Source organism: Populus alba, chromosome 11, assembly GCF_005239225.2.
Source record: "Populus alba chromosome 11, ASM523922v2, whole genome shotgun sequence".
In the NCBI taxonomy this organism is placed as follows: Eukaryota; Viridiplantae; Streptophyta; class Magnoliopsida; order Malpighiales; family Salicaceae; genus Populus; species Populus alba.
The window spans coordinates 12,235,227-12,255,873 of record NC_133294.1 but is presented as its reverse complement, the minus strand read 5'-3'; the positions used below and the strand labels follow the sequence as shown (position 1 = coordinate 12,255,873).

General features: G+C 37.2%; 1 protein-coding gene across 3 annotated transcripts; it reads right to left on the bottom strand.

Moving 5' to 3' along the window:
- Positions 1-3,026: 3,026 nt before the first annotated feature.
- Positions 3,027-17,923, bottom strand: LOC118035403 (E3 ubiquitin-protein ligase UPL1). Of its 3 annotated transcripts, none has more exons than XM_035040956.2 (16): positions 17,781-17,923; positions 17,331-17,426; positions 17,031-17,237; positions 8,906-16,795; positions 8,516-8,833; positions 7,257-7,458; positions 6,889-7,172; positions 6,420-6,703; positions 5,061-6,186; positions 4,818-4,964; positions 4,609-4,689; positions 4,242-4,467; positions 4,018-4,157; positions 3,710-3,816; positions 3,415-3,605; positions 3,027-3,306 (listed from the first exon to the last, which is right to left on the bottom strand). In XM_035040956.2, exons 1-15 carry the CDS (start codon positions 17,814-17,816, stop codon positions 3,503-3,505), a joined length of 11,247 nt encoding a protein of 3,748 aa, XP_034896847.1. In that variant the 5' UTR covers positions 17,817-17,923; the 3' UTR covers positions 3,027-3,306; positions 3,415-3,502. The 3 variants fall into 3 exon arrangements, with proteins under 3 accessions (XP_034896847.1, XP_034896846.1, XP_034896848.1); XM_035040955.2 differs by having other exon boundaries at positions 3,027-3,303; XM_035040957.2 differs by having other exon boundaries at positions 3,027-3,303; positions 8,906-16,792.
- Positions 17,924-20,647: the final 2,724 nt, after the last annotated feature.

The window sequence follows — 20,647 nt, the reverse complement described above, 5'->3', positions numbered from 1 at the left end:
GTGACCAACAACAATAGCACCATAGGCTTCCCCCAACAGCTTTAACCTCTGCAACGTGACTAACAATAATAGCATAATAAAGCTTTTTCCAACAGCATTGTCTCCTCTTCCCAGTAGTAACAGTCCCCTTTACACTAGGTAAGCTTGCTCTTTTTTCTCTCATGCTATTGTTTATGTGTCTATATATATATATATATAAGTTTTGGGCCTTCAGTAAGCCTAACCCGACCGGGCTAAGCTTGGATCTCAGGCTCAACTAGCCCATCTCTTAAGCTAAATGTATGTTTTTCAAACACACCCTAGTGCATTTTTCTTAGTTTTAAATTTTTTTTTTATTTTAATGTTTAGCCTAATAAGCCTAATAAAAAAAACCAAAAAATTCTAAAAAAATCGCAAGGACCATTTTAAAATTATTTATGGGTTTCTTGCTTTTTTTTTCAATAATTTTATTTAATATTAGACCGTAGACTTACAATCTAAATTATGGACTCGATATTAAAAATACAAGAATTTTCTCAAAGATTTTGATAAAATTTCAAAAAAAAAATCCCCTTATTTTAAAAAATAAAAAATATATTTTTTAAAATAATTTCATTTAATATTGTAGATTTACACTATAAAATACAAACTCGATATTAAAATACTTGATTTTTCTCCAAAATCTCAAAAAATCAAAAAACAATTTTAAAAATTCCCTTATTTCAAAAGAAAAAAAAATATGTACTGTTTTTACGCATACGACCGAATTCGAAGGATTTTTCATGCATATTTTTTTAAAAAAAACCAATCATATTTTTATCATGTTTTAAATGGATATCATAACCAATTTATGATTATCCATTAGGGTTTAATCAAAATACCAAAAAATCCACACAACAATTAATTTTTTATTTGGAGTGTTAGAATTTAACTATAGACTTTAATATTCTAGGGTATAAAATTACATTGTAAAGTATACCCTCAAGTATTAAAGATACAAAAATAAAAAATAAATACGATGTTAAAATTTAGATATTAGAAATAGTTAAGATTTAACCCGTAGAAACTTCTTCATGAAGTAAGATTTGCCTTGAATTTTAAATGAGATCAACAAATAGAAATATGCCTTAGATTAATAATTAATCTATGATGCGGTTTACCATAAATAAGGTGTATTACAAATGATGTGTCTTTTCTTTGCACAACTAGTCCCCTTACTCAGACTCTTGCAGATCATTAGGTTTTTTTAGTAAATATAATACTAGGTTATGACTCTTGAACCCTATAATCATAACTTTATGATTAAACCTAAACACCTCTAATTTTCAGGAGACAACTTTGCCATTCGATGTCATGCATATTATGACAATTAGCAGTCCTAATCATAATTAATATTCAGGTAGATGTGACTTTGGTGGATACAAGAAGCACACATGATCGTGATCGAGGAAAAAAAAAAGCCTAAATCTATTTAAGAATTACTTAGGGAGTTTGGAGAAGGTTTTTAAGAATCTAAAGGACTACCTTCAAAAAGATCTCATGATCATCGTATTGTCATATAAAAGGAAACTTCCCTAATAAATGATAAATGTGTGACCTTACATGTATCCTTACTATTAGAAAGTTGAAAAAGAAAGATAGTGAAGGAATTACTTTAGTTAGGAATCATTAGGCCCAACCAAAACCCATTTTCATCAATAATTCTACTGGTAAAAAAAGTTGATGGGTCTTGAAGAGTGTGTATAAATTATAGAGCCTTGAATAAAAAAACTATTAAAGATAAGTTTCACTCTTATGGTTCAAGAACTCTAGAACTCTTTGATGAACCATGTGAATCAAAATTCTTTTCAAAACTAGACTTAATGTTTGAGTTTTATCAAATTAGAATCTAGAATAAAGATATTTCTAAGATTGTGAACTCATCAAGGTCATTAAAAATTCCTAATGATATCTTTTGAGCTTACTAATACCCCATCTACATTCTAAGAACTTGTGAATGAGATATTCATACCTTATCTTAGAAAATTTTGTTCTTGTTTTCTTTGATGATATAATAATTTATAATAAATCTAAGAAAGAGCATTTAAGTCATATTGTTACTCACTTTTGACCTCATAAAAAAATAAAAAAATAAAAAGAAATAGAAAAAAAAATTCAAAATACAAGAGGATATACAGAAAAAAACCTAGAATATTATCCAAGTTGATAGTTAATGACCAAAATGACAAATGAAAAAGTTGGAAGACCAAAATATACAAGATAGACAAAATTAGCAGCCCAATTTTGATTGACAAAATAGCTCATTGGTGAAATATTTTTATTTTGGATAAAGAAATACAAATTTAGATATGTAAAGATTTAATGAGAATTTTAGAAAGACTTAATTAATTTTACTAAAAATTTAATTATAAGAAAAAATGATTTTTAAAGTTAATTTAAATTTTAATTGAAAAAAATTAAAGTGAGTCAATTTATAATTTTAAAAAGTTAATTTGATTAAATCAAATCAATTGCATAACTAATAATTGAGTTTTAGTGTTTATAATGAGGGATGAATAGAAGTACCATGTTAATAAAATTAATAAACGGAAAACCGCATTAAAGAAAAATTTATAAAAGCAGAGGCACTTGTGAGCTTATCAACCACACTTCAAAATAGAATTATACCATTATACTTCTCAAATCTAATTCAATGTATAGGAAAACATTAATATACTCAATATAATGCAAGAAAGTAAAAGTGCTGACATTGATTGACGAGCGTTCGAGTGTGAAGAAACATGACCTGGTTCGTTGGAATTCTTGCCTTGGCCGATGCTTGACAGCAGATTGATCGAGTTTCGCAACCTGTCAAATCTTTTTGTTCTTAGCCTCTTGTTTGCAGTCTTTTAAGAACTCAATTTTTTATTATTTTTTATTCAATTCACCGACAAAACAGCCTGATTGCAGAAGCAGTTTGTATAATCTTCGACTGACAGAAATCAGGTATCCAACATTCGAATTGAGTTTTGGCACCAGTTGAAGAATCCTTTCAAGGAGAAAAGCAGTGAGGAAAGAAAACATGCAACTACTGCTAGATAAGTTATCCATCAAGATATAATGCACATTGAAGAATATTAACAGTAATGAACAAAAGTTGTATAAACAATGGAACGAGAGACTTATCCCCATATGCCTGACATGGCAAGTAACCCTAAAAAAGATATGTATTTCGCAGCTGATAACTACAGCAGAGCTTCAGTTACCGTGCTGGTGCAATTTTGAGGCACCCCTACAGCCTTTCATATTATGCTAATCCTCGTCCGCTTTGAGTCAATCCTCAATCTGCTGCATGGAAATTTAATCGAATAAAAAACAGTTACTGATGAGTTATTGGATACAGAAACAACACATCTGCAAAATTTGTCCAGAAAGATATGGTGGTGGAAAACTTACAGATGATGTAAACAAGAATAAATATAAGATAATACATCACATCTTATAGACAGAATGTTGATTATCCCAGCCAACATGTTAAACTCGTTTAACCAAAGCCAAATCCTTCACTGGCTTCATGAATAGCAAGCAGCAAGCGTTCTTGAAGCTGTTCCCCGGAGGTATACTCAGGAAGGTCTAGCTGATTGAAGCTGGAAAAAGAAAAAAAAATAACAAGGACCAACAGAAAATTCCAATATCAGGAGCAAATTTTGGGCTTTTAAGTAACCATAACAGCACAGGGCTTCTAGCTGACCATGTGTGAGCAGAAGGCAAACGCTCAGGAGCCCCATAGGCTTTGTGAATCTGAAGCTTTTGGGGACCAGAGATACCCTGCAATGCCTTGAAACCCTCCAATGGAACCTGAAAACCCACAGTTAGTTTTTACTAAAATTCCAAGTTCAGATAGTTGATCTGCTAAAACCATGCACAAACCTAAACACCAATTCAACAAAAACATTTATCATGCAAAATATACAATGAAGTGACCAATTATGTATCTGTTAGAATACATCATATGAAACATATTCATAGAATATCCAAGCATACAGTACAACAAATCACCTTCGATGTTCCAGTGACGAACTGCAGTAGTCTGGCCATATCTTCCTTGTTAAAACCTTTGACGACCTCCCAAAACCATTGAACAACACCAGATGCTGAAGTATAGCCAGTATACTCAGTGTTGGCCTCCAGATCATCCACTGCAACAGCAGTGTTACTGGTCAGGTATTTCAAAGAAAAAAGAACCACATAAATTGAACAGGATAACAAAAAAGCCAACTCACAATCAATTTCAGGAAGTCCACTGATTAGTAGCTCAAGCTCTTTATCGTTGAAAATGGAAATAAGTTCCCTTGGCACCAATTCATTAAAACCTTCTAGGAAGGAATTAATCTGAGGACGAATGGCGTTTGTCAATATATGATCAGCAACAAGGTCTACATACTCATGCTTTGTTTCTTCAGTAACCCTTATGTTTCTTCCTCCAGGTTTAAGCTCATAATCAGTAACCTTTTTCCAAGCAAAAAAGCACGAATAAATGCAAGCTCAGGAGCCTCATAAAACTTGGAACCATTGTTCAAGCCCAGGAAGAGGATAAACACATAACAAGAATATTGATAACAATACAAGGTTTCGAAATGCTGAGGGTACCTGAGTTTTCTCATAAAGGATGTGCTTCTCCTCGTCAGCATCCATGCTGAATGTCAAGTCAGGTATATCACTAACATCATTCTGAAACAGATGAGATACAGCAAAAGATAATAACTGTCATGCACTGGGGAAAAACTCACTTCATAGCAAAATGTGGGCAAAAGCACAACTGAATTCAGAAGAGGGGATCACAGATTAAATTCACTAACCTCCAGCATCCACTTCAAATTCTTGTAATAATCAGGATCAACAGCCTCTATGTCATGGTATGTCACCTTTGCACCAAGAATATGCTTGTAGAAAGACCGAGTAAAGTAAACATCCAAAAGTTGCCCATCAAACAGTGCCTTCGAAACCTACACAAAAGCTCATAAGCAATAAAATCAGAAAACTACCTAATTCAATAACAGTGGTACAATCTAGTTCAGAAGAAACAAGTTCTGGAGCATTACCACACGGCCCACAAACTTGAAGTAAGACAGATGTTCTGTCTGATAAACAGAATTAGGGTTTGGCTGAAAAGTCACATTATTCCCGACAGTTGTGAAAAGCAATGCTCCCTTGTCAAAAACAACCCTTGACAGCAATTGATACCATTCTCTAGTCAAACCTCCAGCATCAATACCCTCCTCACCTTGGAACTGAACATTCAATCTTCCCCTGAGATCCTGAGTAGGTCGCATTCTCAATTGATTGTATGAATCCTCCAAAACATATGCTCGCCGAACACTTATCCGCAGAGGACCAGAACGTTGTTGCTCATGCTGTTGCCTTATTCTGGAGCGGAAATATGCCCTCTTGTTATCAAAATCAATAAGTCTGGGAGCCTTCAGCATCATAGAAAGTGATTTCTCCAACAAGCCAGGATTCTGCCTTATAAAAGTATTCAAAAGCCGGCGATGCTTCTCTGCAAATCTGGAAAATATGACAACACCATCAAGCTTTCTCTGAGAATCTCCAATGCATGCAGTGGTCGAGGAGGAGCTCCCTGAAGATTCTTTGACTTCTCTCGCAGTTATGGTCTCGTGATCTTGTTGCACAATGGATTGGTTTGCCTGTAGCTTTTCACACAAAACAAAGAAAGCTTCAATGAAAGGCAAGAGCCTCTGGGTTCCAGGAGGAAGAGGGGATGAAGAAGAGCCCCCCTGTACAAGCTCCCCTACATTTATATTTGATACAGTTGGACTGAAAGTGCTCTGAACGAGCTGTGTCTCTGTCAAACTAATACATTCGCTCAATTCTAGCCACAATGGCTGAAGTGCACTACTTAAGTTCCACATGGTAGCTTGCTCCTCTTGTTCCCCACCACTCTCAAGGTCCATATTCTCATCAATAGTGGGTGAGGTGAGTGAGCTGAGTGCCTGTAGCACACGTAGGATTGCTGCCCCGGCCATGGAGCCAGCACTTAGACCTAGCATGTGAGTGTTCCTCAAGGTGACAAGCTCACTGACAGCTGAACTGCTCAGCCCACGAGCTAATTCTGAAAGCTCTGAAGTAAAGAATTTACGATGGGTTGCAACAATTGAGGCCAACTTCTTAAGCACTTCTCCAGCTAGCATATATACTTTATCTGACAGCCTGGATTTAGTCAATGGAACAGATTAGTGATTCATTGACAAATTCACATGAACAAAAAAAAACTAAAGAAAAACAGAGATGAAGTGAGATAACTAAAAGAAAAAAAGATACATAGATAAATGAATGGCACATTGCTAATGATGGATTGACCAAAAAAAATGAGCATGTTAAGTTGACTGATAAGACATGGAACTTTCAAAATGTTAGATATAAGAATTAAAGCCTGAAAGTACCCTTCACAACCAAGAAGGCTGCACAGATTGCTCAACTCAGGTTGTGGTAACTTCAAGAAAACACTGCATGCATCAATGATCCTATTTCTACTAGAAATGGACCCAGAACTGGCAGCCTTGTCCTCTTGACTTGGTTCTGCTACCAATGGTGGAACACTTTGAACACCACCAGGAACTTCACCGGCAGTTTGTTTTTGAGAAGTCTCCTGTGCCTGTCCAGATTGGGCATGGCTGTCTAATTTTGATGCTGCCGTGAAAACTACTACTTGAAGCAATCCCATGACCTGCACCACAACGAATTTGTCTCATGCGTGAAATCAAGAAACACATTAGAAGAAAGGATCAAGATTATACCATCAATATAGGGAAAACATGCTACAACGAAACATGAGCCAAACTACTAAATATGCAAATTGGATCAAGAAAAGTAAAGAGATGTCAAACCACTTCCAAACCAGATTGCTCTTACCTGCTCAAGATGAGTAGTGCTGTGTAGAAAAAGTGGTCGATTCAACAGCTTCAGAAAAAGGATCAAAGGAACATTATCAGTATTGCCCAAAGGTTTTAACGAATTATCTCCATCTCCAATTTTCTCCTTGCCTTTATCAATCTTGGTTTCCAGATATTTTGGACTTGGAGGCTCCAGAACAATTGAGGGATCAAAGTAGAACAACATATTGGCAATAGAAGAATGATTTGTAGCCAAATAGGTCAAGATTTCTAGAACTCGACGCAAAACCAAGGGAGGAAGTCCTGTAAAGAAAACAATCAGAATTGATAATTTAAAACATATGTTAATTGGAAAATTATGATTACAACAGATGGGGAAAAAAGTACCATCCATCAACTGCGATCGACCATAAACAACATTTGACTGACAACCATAAAGCCTCTGGGAGTTAATTGCTGCCAATCCACTGACTGACCCTTCAGCCTCGGGTTTAATCATATTGAGCAAGAGACAAACTAAACTTGTCCTTGTAGTACTATGTGCACAAAGGTTTAACAGAAGTCTCTGTAGAAGGCCTTTCCCAAGGGGCTAACATCATAGAAATAAAAATGATTGAAAAAAGAAAACCCAGTTTAGCAAAATATCACGATGCAGTAGGGATGTCATGACTATATTGTAAGATCATTATGCAGAAAAAACTTTAAAAAAACTTAAAATAAAAGATTTGGCATTATACAGTCTGAACAATGGGCATTCTCAAACATAAATTCTTTTAATTTACATGAACTCCAAGAGCTCTAAGAGCAAACCTTTAATAGCTGACAGTCAGAAAGAGGAACTAATTGTGATAATGCAAGCTTCTATGGAAAAGAGAAGCACATCCTTAATGTTACTGGAACTTTAGTGTGAAACAACAAAGTAAGCCAGAACCAGTCAAGCTATGCAGTACTTGCAATTCAGCTCCTACTAGCTCACAGTACCAAAAAGAGATTACCTAGTATCGCATCTACCCCAATATAATAAAATCCCTGACTCATTATGAGCTCTGAGCACAGACAAATATTAATCCTCAAATTAAATCCCTTATCTTCTTCTATTCATCCAAATCCATCAACATTGAATATGCGGAAGCAAGAGCCAAAGAGTCATCTTTTCTCACAAACAGCCTTGAATCACTAGCTTTCTAAGAAAATACACACTGAACTGGGAAAAACTGCACAACTTTCAAGGGAAACACAAACTGTTCAAATATTGTATAAAATGGCATGATACAAGTTACTATTAGGGTCCATCTAAAGTTTAATGCTCATTGATGTATGGATCATAACATTAAGATTTTAATAAAATGTAACTTTGTAAAGTTCTTGATCATGAAGAACTACTTAATGGAGGACCACAGAAACAGAAGTCTACAGTTTCTTGAACAGATTAATTCAGTCACCAATCATTCTTTTGACTAGACTATTAATCTTCTAGAATTAATCAAAATACTAAAATTCAGAATTAATTAAAACTACATATCAAATAATTCTAAGCCATTTTGCCAAATTAAAAGAACAAGCACAAAATAAAAGTTCATCTCCCAAATAGCAAGAATGCAAGATTACTTTCCAGTGAAACATAATATGCAGAGATCACCAATTACCTGTGCCATCCTTAGCAGGTGGATCAAAGCTTTCAATGCATTGGTATCCAAAAGTGGCTCGCCTTCAATTTCATTCACCTTCATGCCATCTGCAAAAGCAGAAGCAGCCCTCTGTCCAATTGTAACTCCAACACCCCTGTCCATCACTGTCTGCCTATCAAATCCCAAACCATTTCTACGACTATTTAGCCTGTGGCTACTATCAAACAGGCTGTGAGCCTGATAGTGACTCATTGCTCGGTCCCGTAGCATTTGGGCTTCGGCAAGTAATGGAGAAGGTAATGCTGATAATACTGCTTCTGAAGAGGTCAAAAGCACCTGGATCAAAAGCAATCATCAGAGGGTTATCATTACTCAAGAAGCAATTGCAGGCTAAGTTAAAAAACAAACCTCTTCACGCACATCAGCAGGAAAAGTAGCGATTATTGAAGCATTATCCATGTCAACAGGCTGTCCTTCAGCCTGCTGTGCAATCCGCTGTGCTCGTTGTTGTGCCAAAACCTCTGCTTGGATGTCTGGTGGAAGGGCAGCCAAAAATTCAGGATCAATATCTTCAACAGAAGGTGGAGTGTAAGTTGGAGGTTGAACAGACTGAGCCTGCTGGGAAGCTAGAACCTCTGTTCGTAAACCTTCAGGTAATGCCTCCAGGAAAGTTGGGTCAATTGCGCTTGTAGTGGGAGTCTCATTATCTATACCATTTTGGTCAGCCTGAGTAGCATCCTGAGCAACCAATGTCTCTTGCCTGGATGATGTCTCATCAGCACCTTGTTCAGAAGCAGGCATGGATTGCCCAGGCCAATTTCCTTCAGCATCAGCACCAGTCATTTCAACATCAGCATTCATCTGATCCACATCAGGCATCATTGAAACAGAATTGGCCAACAAAGGATTATTGCACTGATCATCTGTTGAGGATCTGACATCCTGAACAGGCACATCATTGAGACTTGCATGTGCTTCAGGGACCCCTTCACATTGCAAAGAAGCATGATGTTCTGCAGAGTTGACATGCTCTGGCATTGTCTCGACTTGATCACATGCAGTGCCATCACCATCTCCAATTTCCATGTTGTCAAGATCATTTGGTGTACTGTTGTTCAGAGAAATTGGTTGAGCTAACATAGGTTCATCCACCTGTAAATCTTCACCTGAATCACTGAATGAAGACCGAGAATCAACCTGCTCATTGCAAGGAATGGTTTCAGCTGTTGGATTAGGCTGATAGTGGGTAACTTCATTGCCATTTCCTTGCTGAACTTCATTTTGTTGACTGCTGGTGTTATCATCATCCACCACTGCTTGACCATTATTGGATGGAGGATTATGAGATGGTTGATTCTCCTGGACTCCTGAATTCTGGAACTGCCTCTCAATGGGAGCATTGCTTGTAGGTACACTGCACAGCTGTGAGATGAACTGCTCCTCTATTGCTTGTGCAATTGCAGCAGATTGGGCACCTGCTTGTGGCTGACCATCATCAGTCCACCTTCCATCACCAGGCCCTCTCCGCCCCTGTGTATGCAACGAGTCCATTCCTAAAGAAGAATCAGACAAAGGTGGGGGTGCTGCCCTACCCAAACGATCACCAAATATTCTACTAGGTACATGTTCAAATGGAAGAACAGGAGCATCAAACATATAAAAATGAGGTACATCAAAGCTCCCATATGACAAAGCTTCTAAACCCCTGGATGAATGCCCACCTGATGACCACATAGAAACCAGATCATCTGACTGGGATGGCCTTAACAGCAGAGGATGCTGAAATCCATTTGTTTCTGTGGCAGACCGCTCAAAGGAAGACCTGCCACTCTGACGCCGATGACCAAAACCCAAAGGCCTGCGAAGACCGAAAAGATCATCCACATTCACCCTTTCAAATGGCTCAGCAGCAACATCAACCAGACCACTTGAAGCTCCAGGCTGACCGAGTACCTGCAAATGATCCAACCCATCAAGGGCCTCCCTCCACCTGACCTCTATAACACGATTCTCATGAAAATCATCTTCTTCATCAATCATCTCATCATTATAGTCATCTGCCAAGCCAGTATCATCATGATCTTCCACATCAGTGTCAGCAAGAGACATCATGCCAGCACCATCTTCAGTGATATCCTCATCCTCCCCCTCATCATCATCCTCATCCTCGTCACCATCATCTCCCATGTCATCATCCTCATCACCCATATCATCACCAGTCCTGTTCTCAACACGAAAAGTCATCTCAATTTGGTCAGTGTTGCGTGACACACCACCCTCTTCCATTTCTTCATGCATGAGATCCATTCCAATGTCCACCGATGGATTGGTTGGCATTGTATCTTCCGACTCTATCCTCATGTCTTGCGCTGCTGGCTGATTTTGATGTTCAGCATGATTACCCTCAACATGAGTAGTTCCTTGCTGTTGCTCAATGTCAGTATCCTCCTCATCTGGGGCTTCCTGTGTGGCATCGCTATTCTGATTAAGCTCCATGGTCTCCACAGCTGATGCAGCTGCCTGTTCATCACATCTTCCATTTGACACAGTTGTTTTCTTCTTGTTCAGACCCTCAGATTTAAGAACCTGCTCACTAGCATTGGCAGCCCTTGACAGACTTTCCAAAGCCTTCAATAGAAGATTGACAATCTTAGGAGCATCAGGATGGTCCAAATCAATCACTTGAAGAATGCTAGTAAGAGACTGCACCATTCCTCCATCTATCATGCTTTTTGCTATATCCAGTGAGCATCCAGAACCAGGTAAGTGGCTGGAGGATGCATTTTTAGACAAAATTGAATATACCAAATCAGAAAAAGCAAAAACTTTTTTATCAGGCAACAAAATGTTGTTATGTGAATTGCTCTCCAAGTATGAGAATGAAGACATAGCTTTCACAAGTTCATTAATCACTCGCCTCCGCCCTTCACCAGATCGGCCACACAAAACAACAATGAACCAAGAAGCTTTTTCAGATAATTTGTCCCTCCATTCATCAGGTCCTGCAGATTTATCTGTAGATATTAGAAGCAACTGGTGTAAGATATGATGAATTATCCCACCTTGCCCAGAACTATCTGTTTGATTAGATCCCCGCAGATGACACAATTCCAAGTCTCGTCTCAGTATGACCCCAACCGCATGCACATACATAAGAAGAACATCACTCAACAACTTGAGAACAAAAGTCACTTTAGCCAGTCCAGCAGATCTTTCAGATTCAGACTCCATTTTCTTTGTCTCGTCAACCTTGGATTTTCCCTTTAATTTGGTAGCAGGTTCATCCACATCCATCAAATTTAAATCACCAACACAACCTTCTGGACTTTTTGGCAAAGGATGTTTCAGAACTATATCAAGAAGCTGATCCATTACTTGAGTAAGATTGGCCGGAATCTTTTTATGGCCTTTGGCACATTTACCTGAACCATCATGCATCTTATTCTCAGAAATCCGGACAGATTCTTCAGCACCTGAAGCTTTTGATTTGTCCCTTTCCTTCTCTTTTTCCTTCAATAATACCACAAAAGTCCTCCCTCCTGATGATTCCAACTGACAAGCTGCAGCTGCAGCTTTCATAAAAACCACAGGATCTCTGGAAATAACAGGTGCCATGGATGTCAAAAATGTCCTTGGGAAAATACGCCCAGCATGGCGATTTCCGATCAAAGTTTGACGTATCTCCAATTCCATAGCATTTTGTAGGGTATGAGGATCTTCAAGGAGGTGCCGAATGATGGCAGATGAAACAGTGTCATATCCAGGGAAGAAACAACTTCGTGGAATACTAAATAGAGCAGTTAACCCTCCATTTTCAAGAAATTGCAACGCTAAAATGTGAGTTTTTGTCAGGCGAGCACATAACTGCAGAATAGCCTGCATGATCACAGCAGGAACATGCTGTTTCATCAAGTCATAGGCAACAAGTAGTACTTCACGACTCTCTTCAATAGTCAGGTAACCAGTTGACTTCCCCAATAATTTCTCAAGTGCTGTGCCAGATTCTTTCTCAGGAAAGTCTGAAGCCACCTTTTTTTCTGTACCTGATGCCAGAACTGTTGAGTCAGGCAGAGATACTGTCTGGGTTCCTCCGGTGGTTTCAGAAGAGATTCTAGGCCTGGATTGCAACATGTTATCCAAGATGAGCAGTAAGGCACTAATGCATTTTGGGATAAGAATTTCACTCCCTGATGCGTTTCTAGCCTTGAAATTCATCAAGACATTTGTTACAGCAGCAACTATACCATTCTGTGCAGCAATTTCTCGAACAGTTCCATCCTCAAAAAGGAGCAATGCTAAAATATGTGATATCATACACAGTGCACTGGAATCCTTGGAAAAATCCAATGGGCAAAGCTTTAGCTGCTCAATAAGATAAGATGCCACCTTTAGACGGTCTTCTCCTTTGTTCCGATTGCAAAGGGTCACAAGCAAATCCGTCAACGAGAATGCCATCGTATCACTACTCTGAAACAGCTTCACAGATGCAGCAAGTATATCTTCAACAGGAGGCACCGTCATTTTTCCTTCTTCTGTCACGGCATCTATTGAATTATCCTCATCGTCAATTTTCAATCCTTCAGATGAACTTCCTAGTGATAGCGCAAGTGCCCGAGCCAACTCATCATCCTCCTGCACAGGATCCTCAGCATGACTAAACAGCCACTCCATGGCCATTTCAACACTATTTGTTTCCACCCGTCTCAATGCCTCTTCAGCTCTTGCCCTTGTAAAGCCCATCTCAACAATCATAGCAATTGTATTTTCATCGGGTGGTGGGAGCATGAACCTTTGGTTTGTACTTCCTGCAATGCCACTTCTATTCCTTTTGACATCTCCAACACCAGAGTATATGTGCGTAACAAGTGACACAATAGAAGAAATGAAGCCAGTGCTGCAACTTGGAAACATTGGGTGGTTCCAGACAGATAACATGACATCCAGAACCTGAGACTGCAGCATGCGAACAAAGACTTCAGGGTCCTTAGGAACAGGAAATAGCCCAATTGACAAACCAGCTGCAACAGGCTGAACAAGTAGTTGAACTTGGGATCCAGATGTTGAAGATAAAAGCAGAGAGGAGTTAACAAAATACTCGAGCACACAGCAGTAGCTGTGTAAAGTGTCAAGTAGCCATGTGCTGTGAGACAAATTATTTCCTTCACCTGCCTTCTCATGGTCAACTGAGGGGTGTGGAAAAGGGTAAGGTAGTGTCCATAACAGTTGACTTGTAGCTTCAAATGTAGTAAGCAGCTCCTTAAAGGTTCCATGTACATAAAAATTATTGACCATTGATGCATAACATGTACGCCTCCTGCTGTCAAATGTGAGGGCTGCCATGTCATCAACAACCTTTCCAAGATATCGGCACTTAACTGACAGTGATGTGTCAATTCCAGCAGTAGAATACCCTGAGAAGCTGAGAGCCTCAAGATATATTTTAGCCAAGTTAGTTCCAAGGGTCTTTGAAACTGCACTCAACAGCCCTACATCAGCCCTTCGACGGTTTGGAGATGTAAATCCCTTCACAAGGGCAGAAAAGAAAGAACGTAATACAAAAGCCAATTTGTTTAGAATCTCATCAGGAGTTCTACTTTTCAACTTTGGCAAAGATGTCTCTGGTTCATCTGATGGGATCTCAGAGTCAACGCTTAAAGCATCCAAGTGCTGACCAGTCCTCCCACTTCGTATACGTGCCAAGCCATGTCGACTACGGCGGTGCAAGCCCTCACCTGAACGAATGACCGAGAGAAATTCATGTTCCCCACCCCAAAGGGACTGAGAACCATTCCTAATAGAATCTGGGTTCATGTATCTCACAACTGGAATGTTTGCGTCATCGTCACTTTCTCTTACCACAGCAGTTGATGAAGACAGGTCAGTCCCCTGTTCTGCATTTCTCTTTTCATCCACTTTGGAGTCATTATACAGAGAAACTTGCCAAATTATTTCCCGGTATGCCATCCCAATATCCTTCAACACATCAGCATCTGCAGTGCCCAATTCAGAGACAAAAGTACTATTCCCCTTCAACAAAAAATTCGAGAGAGAAAGTATACATTCAAGGCTGGAAAGATATCTCAGAACCTTAGCTTGCTTAGCAGATTCAACCACAGCAAGATGAGTCCCCGCAACTGAAACTAATAGTTCATTTGTTGATTTTAGATGTTCTCTCAAGAAGGCACATACTGCCCTAGCCAAGGAAGCAGAATGCTGAGGTGAGAAGTTCTTAAACGCAACAGATATGATCTGACCAATCGATGTTGAAATAGGCATTAAAGGCAAAGTAAATAACTGCAGAACAGCATCAATTCCCTTCTTCTCAACAAATATGTGACATGTGTCAGAATTCTGGAGAACTGTTTCAAGAAGACGAGCAACATTGCTTAAACATTCAGGAAAAAGTGAGTCAACATTTGCTGCTGAAGCATCAGATGACTGCTCAGTGGTCTGCTCCAAGGTTTCCATCCTGAAACTTCCCCTTTCATCTGACAGAACCAGACTCCTTTCTTCAGCATCAGTTTCCATTGGAACAGGAGCAGAGCAGGACGGATCAGTGGATGGGCATGAACCATCAACCCCAGACCCAATTTTTGTAATGACATTTAGGATCTCAATCAACATATCCACTCCAGGTCCTCGTAATGAGGAAGCATGGCGCATGAGTTCATCCAGTCCAGTAGACAAGGACCCTGGTGCCTCACCAAAAAGGGCACGCAAATACATTTTGGATGTAAATATTTTCACGAAGCACCTTAGAGCATTCCGATCCTTTACAGCCTGAAGACCATTATTATTCAGGCATAGGGCATCCAAACACTGAGGTATGCACATTATGGCTTCTGAAGAGCATAGAACACCATCCATTATTGCATTCAAAAAAGCAGAAGGAAGACCAGCTGCATCTAAGATAGGGAAACAGGTAGGATCTTTGTGAATTAGATCACTCATGACAGTTGCTGCAAGTGAAAACACCCCTCCACCAAAATCTTTTGCTCTTCTGAAGATTAGACATAGGCATTGGGGCAACAAACTGTCCTCAGATCCATAAATACGAGAAGTGTTCCCAGCAGCATATGTTCCAAGGGATATCGCCCTTAGCAAAGCTTTCATCAGTAAACGTCGATGATAAGCAACTAATGCTTCAGAATACAGTGGGAGTAGCTCTGAGGAAGCACTTGCAGCTACTTGCAAATTCCTTGTCCTTGAATTAGAATCTTCACCTTGTTGCTTTGAACAATTTTCTACATGAGACACTTCTACCTTCAGTCGAGAGATGGTGTCATCCAAACCACCCAACTCTCTGAATAATGCAGTAGCAGGATTACTGTAATCCATGAATGCCTCTAGAATGTGCACGGCTGCGGCTACCAAATGCAAATGCTGAGGGTCTGTATCTTTGAGGAGGGGTAGAAGAGTAGGAATAAACCCTGCCTCGCGCATGGCTGAGCAACCTGATGATGATGAGACCAAAACAGTGACAAGAGATAGTAGAGCTTCAGCAAAATCAGCAGACCATTTTGATGAATCACTGATAATAACAGAATCAATGGCTTTTTGCATGAGGCTGGACAGGATGCCGCGGTGACCACCAGATGTGACAGCAGCCAAGACAGTTGATTGGCGGGACCTATCTTGAGAAAGAGCAACCAATGATAACAAACAAAGAATTCGAATTTTCTCAGGCACTTCATCTTCATAGCTCAAAAGTGAAACTAATTCATTGACAAACTCAGGCTCAGAGTTGAAGAAAGAAACTAGAACATCAGCATCACTGCTTGCTTGAACAAGAACAATGAAAGCATACAAACGGATGCATGTGTACAATTGGCGAGAAACCAAAGGGCGAAAAGCCCTTGCGAACCGCAATCTCGTCAATAAAGAAAATCTTAAGCTGGGAGGTACTTTATATTCTACAACTAACTTATTCAAAAGCTCACAATCTGTCTCTGGACAAGTATCGACATTAGGTAAATGAATAATTTGTAAACCCTGAGTTGGCTGTTCTATGGCACTGAACTGACTTGACAACTCGTTCAATGCATAGAACTCAAAATGAAGGGTGCAACCTAACTCGTAAGCAACAGGGTCACATCCATTTTGTATAGTAGACGCAACCAATCCAAGACCCTCATCCTTTCCTCCCCAGCCTTGTGCAAGAGAAAATAACTTTGTATTCAAAGACAAATCTCTAATGGAATATCTTCCAAGAGTCTTGTTCAAAAAAGCTGCCAGAGTCTGCAAGCAAGCCTCTACTATGTCCGCATCAGTGGAAGCCAGAAGGTTAGAGAGATGCTGCTGCAACAACAGAGGAAATAGAGAAGCAAATTTTTTAAGGAATTGAGGGTAAAAAAAGGCAACTGTTATAGAAGCCCTTAAAACATGCCTGTGACGGGATTTTATCACCACTAAAAACATATACAAAGGATACTGTGCGAAAACCACAGCCTAACTGATAAATGTAAAACAGAAGCAGCACTGTTTGCCCAACTATTAAACACACAGGATGCATTTCATATAGGAACAACAATACCTCATAAGAACTATAAAGGTGCTTGTTTGTGCAGTTCTCTAAAATTATTCTGATAACACGAAGAATTTGAAGAAGAGCTTCTCTTGGAAAGGGAGGATCAGATTCCAAGAAGTTGTCCTCAACCTGCAAGTCTTTTCTTGGCTTTATGTGCTTCTCAAAATATGAATCAAAATGATTAAAAAGATCAACCCAATGATGAAAATCTCCCTGCAGCAGTGTGAAATGAAATTAAATCAACCCATTCATAAATCTGCATAAAAGCAACCCTCATACTTCGTCAGTTAAAGGATGTAAAGTTACCTTATCGAACTCCCAAACAAAACCTTTTAGGGGTTCTTCTATATTCTCAAGTGGACTGGTAATAACACCATTGATGAAGGACTTAATTTTGGGAGGCTGACACAATTCAAAGGACACAACGTTATTTAACAGCGTGCAAACACTGTGGGAAAACAAACTCAACCAGAATATTACTATATGGACATAAAAGACTTGCAAACCAACAGATTTCCTTTTCTATACAAGGCAGGCAATTCTCTAGAAAGAACCATTTCAAATTTAGCAACCCCTTACAGCAATAGCATAAAATTCTACCGCTTCAAAATTATAAGCAAGCAGAAGCGGATTAATCTAAAGTGAACTCCTGAATAATAAGTAGCATAGCAACCATAATTATGAAATTTTCCAATTAAAAAAAAAAGAAAAGATAAATTAATAAAAAAGATTGAAAGAAAACAAACACCGACTGACCACTTCTGTAGACCTCCGTTTCTTAAGCTTTGTCATGGTGATTTAGACAAGCATTTATGATCAATTAGAGAATGAGAAAGGGTTTGAGGTTTTTATATAGAGCATAAGAGACAAGTAGACAAGGACACCACTGCCTAGGAGAATAAAGCTAAAAAAGAAAGAGGGTATTGCTTTTTTTTCAAAACAACTAAAATATTAATTAAATATAAAAATAAAAATATATTTATAAAATTAAATTATAAAAAAATAAAAAATTGATTTGGTTTGATTTTGATTTTAAAAATATAAAATTAGTTGCTTCAACTTTAGGCAGCGTTTGGTGCTGCGTTTGCACCTGCGTTTTGCCTAAATTTGAATTTTTTTTTTTGTTAAAATTGAGTTCGGTTTGTACTTTTTGGATCGTTTTGATGTGCTGATGTTAAAAATAATTTTTAAAAAATAAAAAAAAATCATTGGCATGCTTTTCGGCACGAAAAGTTATTTAAAAAGCAACCGCTACCACACTGTCAAACACGCTAAATCAAATCAATTCAAATAACACTAGAACAAGTTAATATATATATATATATATATATATATATATATATATATATATAAACTAACTTTTCTTTTAATTTTAAAACCTAAATTTAACCAAATTTCGTCTTCCAATCTTTTTCTCAATTTCTCTATTTCCCCTCAAGCTTTTTCATTTTTAACTAATAAATACTCTTTTATTTTGTATCTTTTCTACCTCGGCTACATTCAAATGAATGATGTTATTCTTTTTCATTCTTTTCCCTTCTTGTAAGATAGCATCTCGGAGTTACTTCTCGCTCAAAGCCATCACTTGTTTTAGGAAAGAAGGTTTTTGACCTCAAGCACCAAACTACAAAATCTCCATATCACAATTAAACCTTTCAACACTAACATCATGAAACTTCATAATGCTGATAAAAAACTCATTAAAAAGCAAGTGATCCACCCTTGTTGCCAAACTTCTCTAGACCTTAACAAAATATATTTGGTTCAAACTTTCTTTTGTTATTGTCATCTTTTGTAAATAATCTAGAGCCCCAACTAATGTTTTGGAGATTGTTCAACTTTCCTCGTATTTTCTTATTAGTGTCTCCTATTTTTCATATATTCTCGACACCTAGCATCAAATCCCCTCAGAACAACAATTGATGGTCTTTCAACCCACATTTTTCTAACATTTTCCAACATTTTTTATCTCCTTATAAAAAATGCAACTAACATGTCCATTAATTTGTCTTTTTATTGAATTTTTTTTTCATAAATTGACCGAATCAAACCGAACTAAAATTGGGTGGTTTGAGTCGTTTTCAATTTAGTTTTATTTTTAATTTTTTTTAAAATCGGTTGGTTAATTTTTAGGAGAAAATCGAAACAAACCGAAAATGCTCACCCTTAATCAATTCATTGATTGCCTTAAACAATTATTTCTATGAAAGAAATCTTTATAAGTTAGGGTGAGTTTGTTTTTTTCTGTTAACTTTTTAAAGAGTTTTTCAAGTTGTTTTTTAAAAGTATTTTTTATTTTCAAAAATATTAAATTGATATTTTATAGATTTTTTTTCATATATAACTTTAATATATTGATATATAAACAAATCTGAAAACATATTATTTTAATGCATTTTAAACTGGAAAATAATTTTATAAAAGTATCATGCATTACATTATCAAGTATATGTTTAGTATTGTGATAGCTTTTGTGGTTGTGGTTTAAAATTTTAGTTTTTAAAAAACTTACCGATGAGAAATTTTTCTTAAACAAGGTTTTAAGAGAGAGTTTTCAATGGAACATCCAAAACTATTACATGTGATGATTAATTGAACTCTTTCAAAATTATGATATGGGCAAAACATAGTTTCAATCACATTGCATCACACTCCCAAACAATTATTCTAAAGAGAAAAGAAATGGATTTTTTAATAAAATATCACAAAAAAAAGTTTTGGAAAATAAACACTACACTTAAAAGAAAATAGCAAGTTTGTGCAACATAGTAGATTATGTCATTCTTAATTATGTAACCACCATGTTCAACCATGTAACCCATTAACTAAAAAATTAGATTAACCCTAATTAAACACCAAATTCAAACCCTAGCCTAACTAAATCCCAGACACAAGCAATAAATTCAAACCTTAAACTTTAACCCTAAATAAATATGAAAATCAGTTAAACCATACGACAAAGCGCTAAAACCAAACACAAATCTAAATTCAAAATACTAAATCCTAAACCTCTAACCTTCTGAGTGTGTAAAATATAAAAATCATGGTTTTGCATCATCATTATCCCATGAGATTTTTTTTTGCTTTAACTTGAATCTAATCCACAACCTTTTTTTCCTCTTTCACATAACCTTTCTTTAGTTCTTTTACTTATATTAAAGCCAACCTCACAATCTCTTATAACATTTATGCTCAAATCAACTTTTCCTATCACATGTCTCTATTTTTTTCCCTAACATGTTTTACAAGTTCTAAAATATTCTATTATTCAAGTTTTATCATTAACACTAGAATGTTTATTTGGTTATCATAACAACAAAATCTAACCTATAAAATAATAATTAGTTTAATGATGTATCATAATTTCATTGTTTCACTCAACTATATTGCCTTCATTCATTTGGAAATGTCTAGTTTGAAATTCTAAACAACCTAATTATGAAAATTAAAAATTTGCTCAATAATAATAATTTCTCAAATTAGTAAGCCTAAAACAATAATGATTTCATTGCTTCACTCAACCCTAATATCTTTGTTAACTTGGAAATGATTGGTTTAAAATTCTTAGCAATCTAATTATATAAATTCAAATTTGCTCAACAATAATAATTTCTCAAACTAGT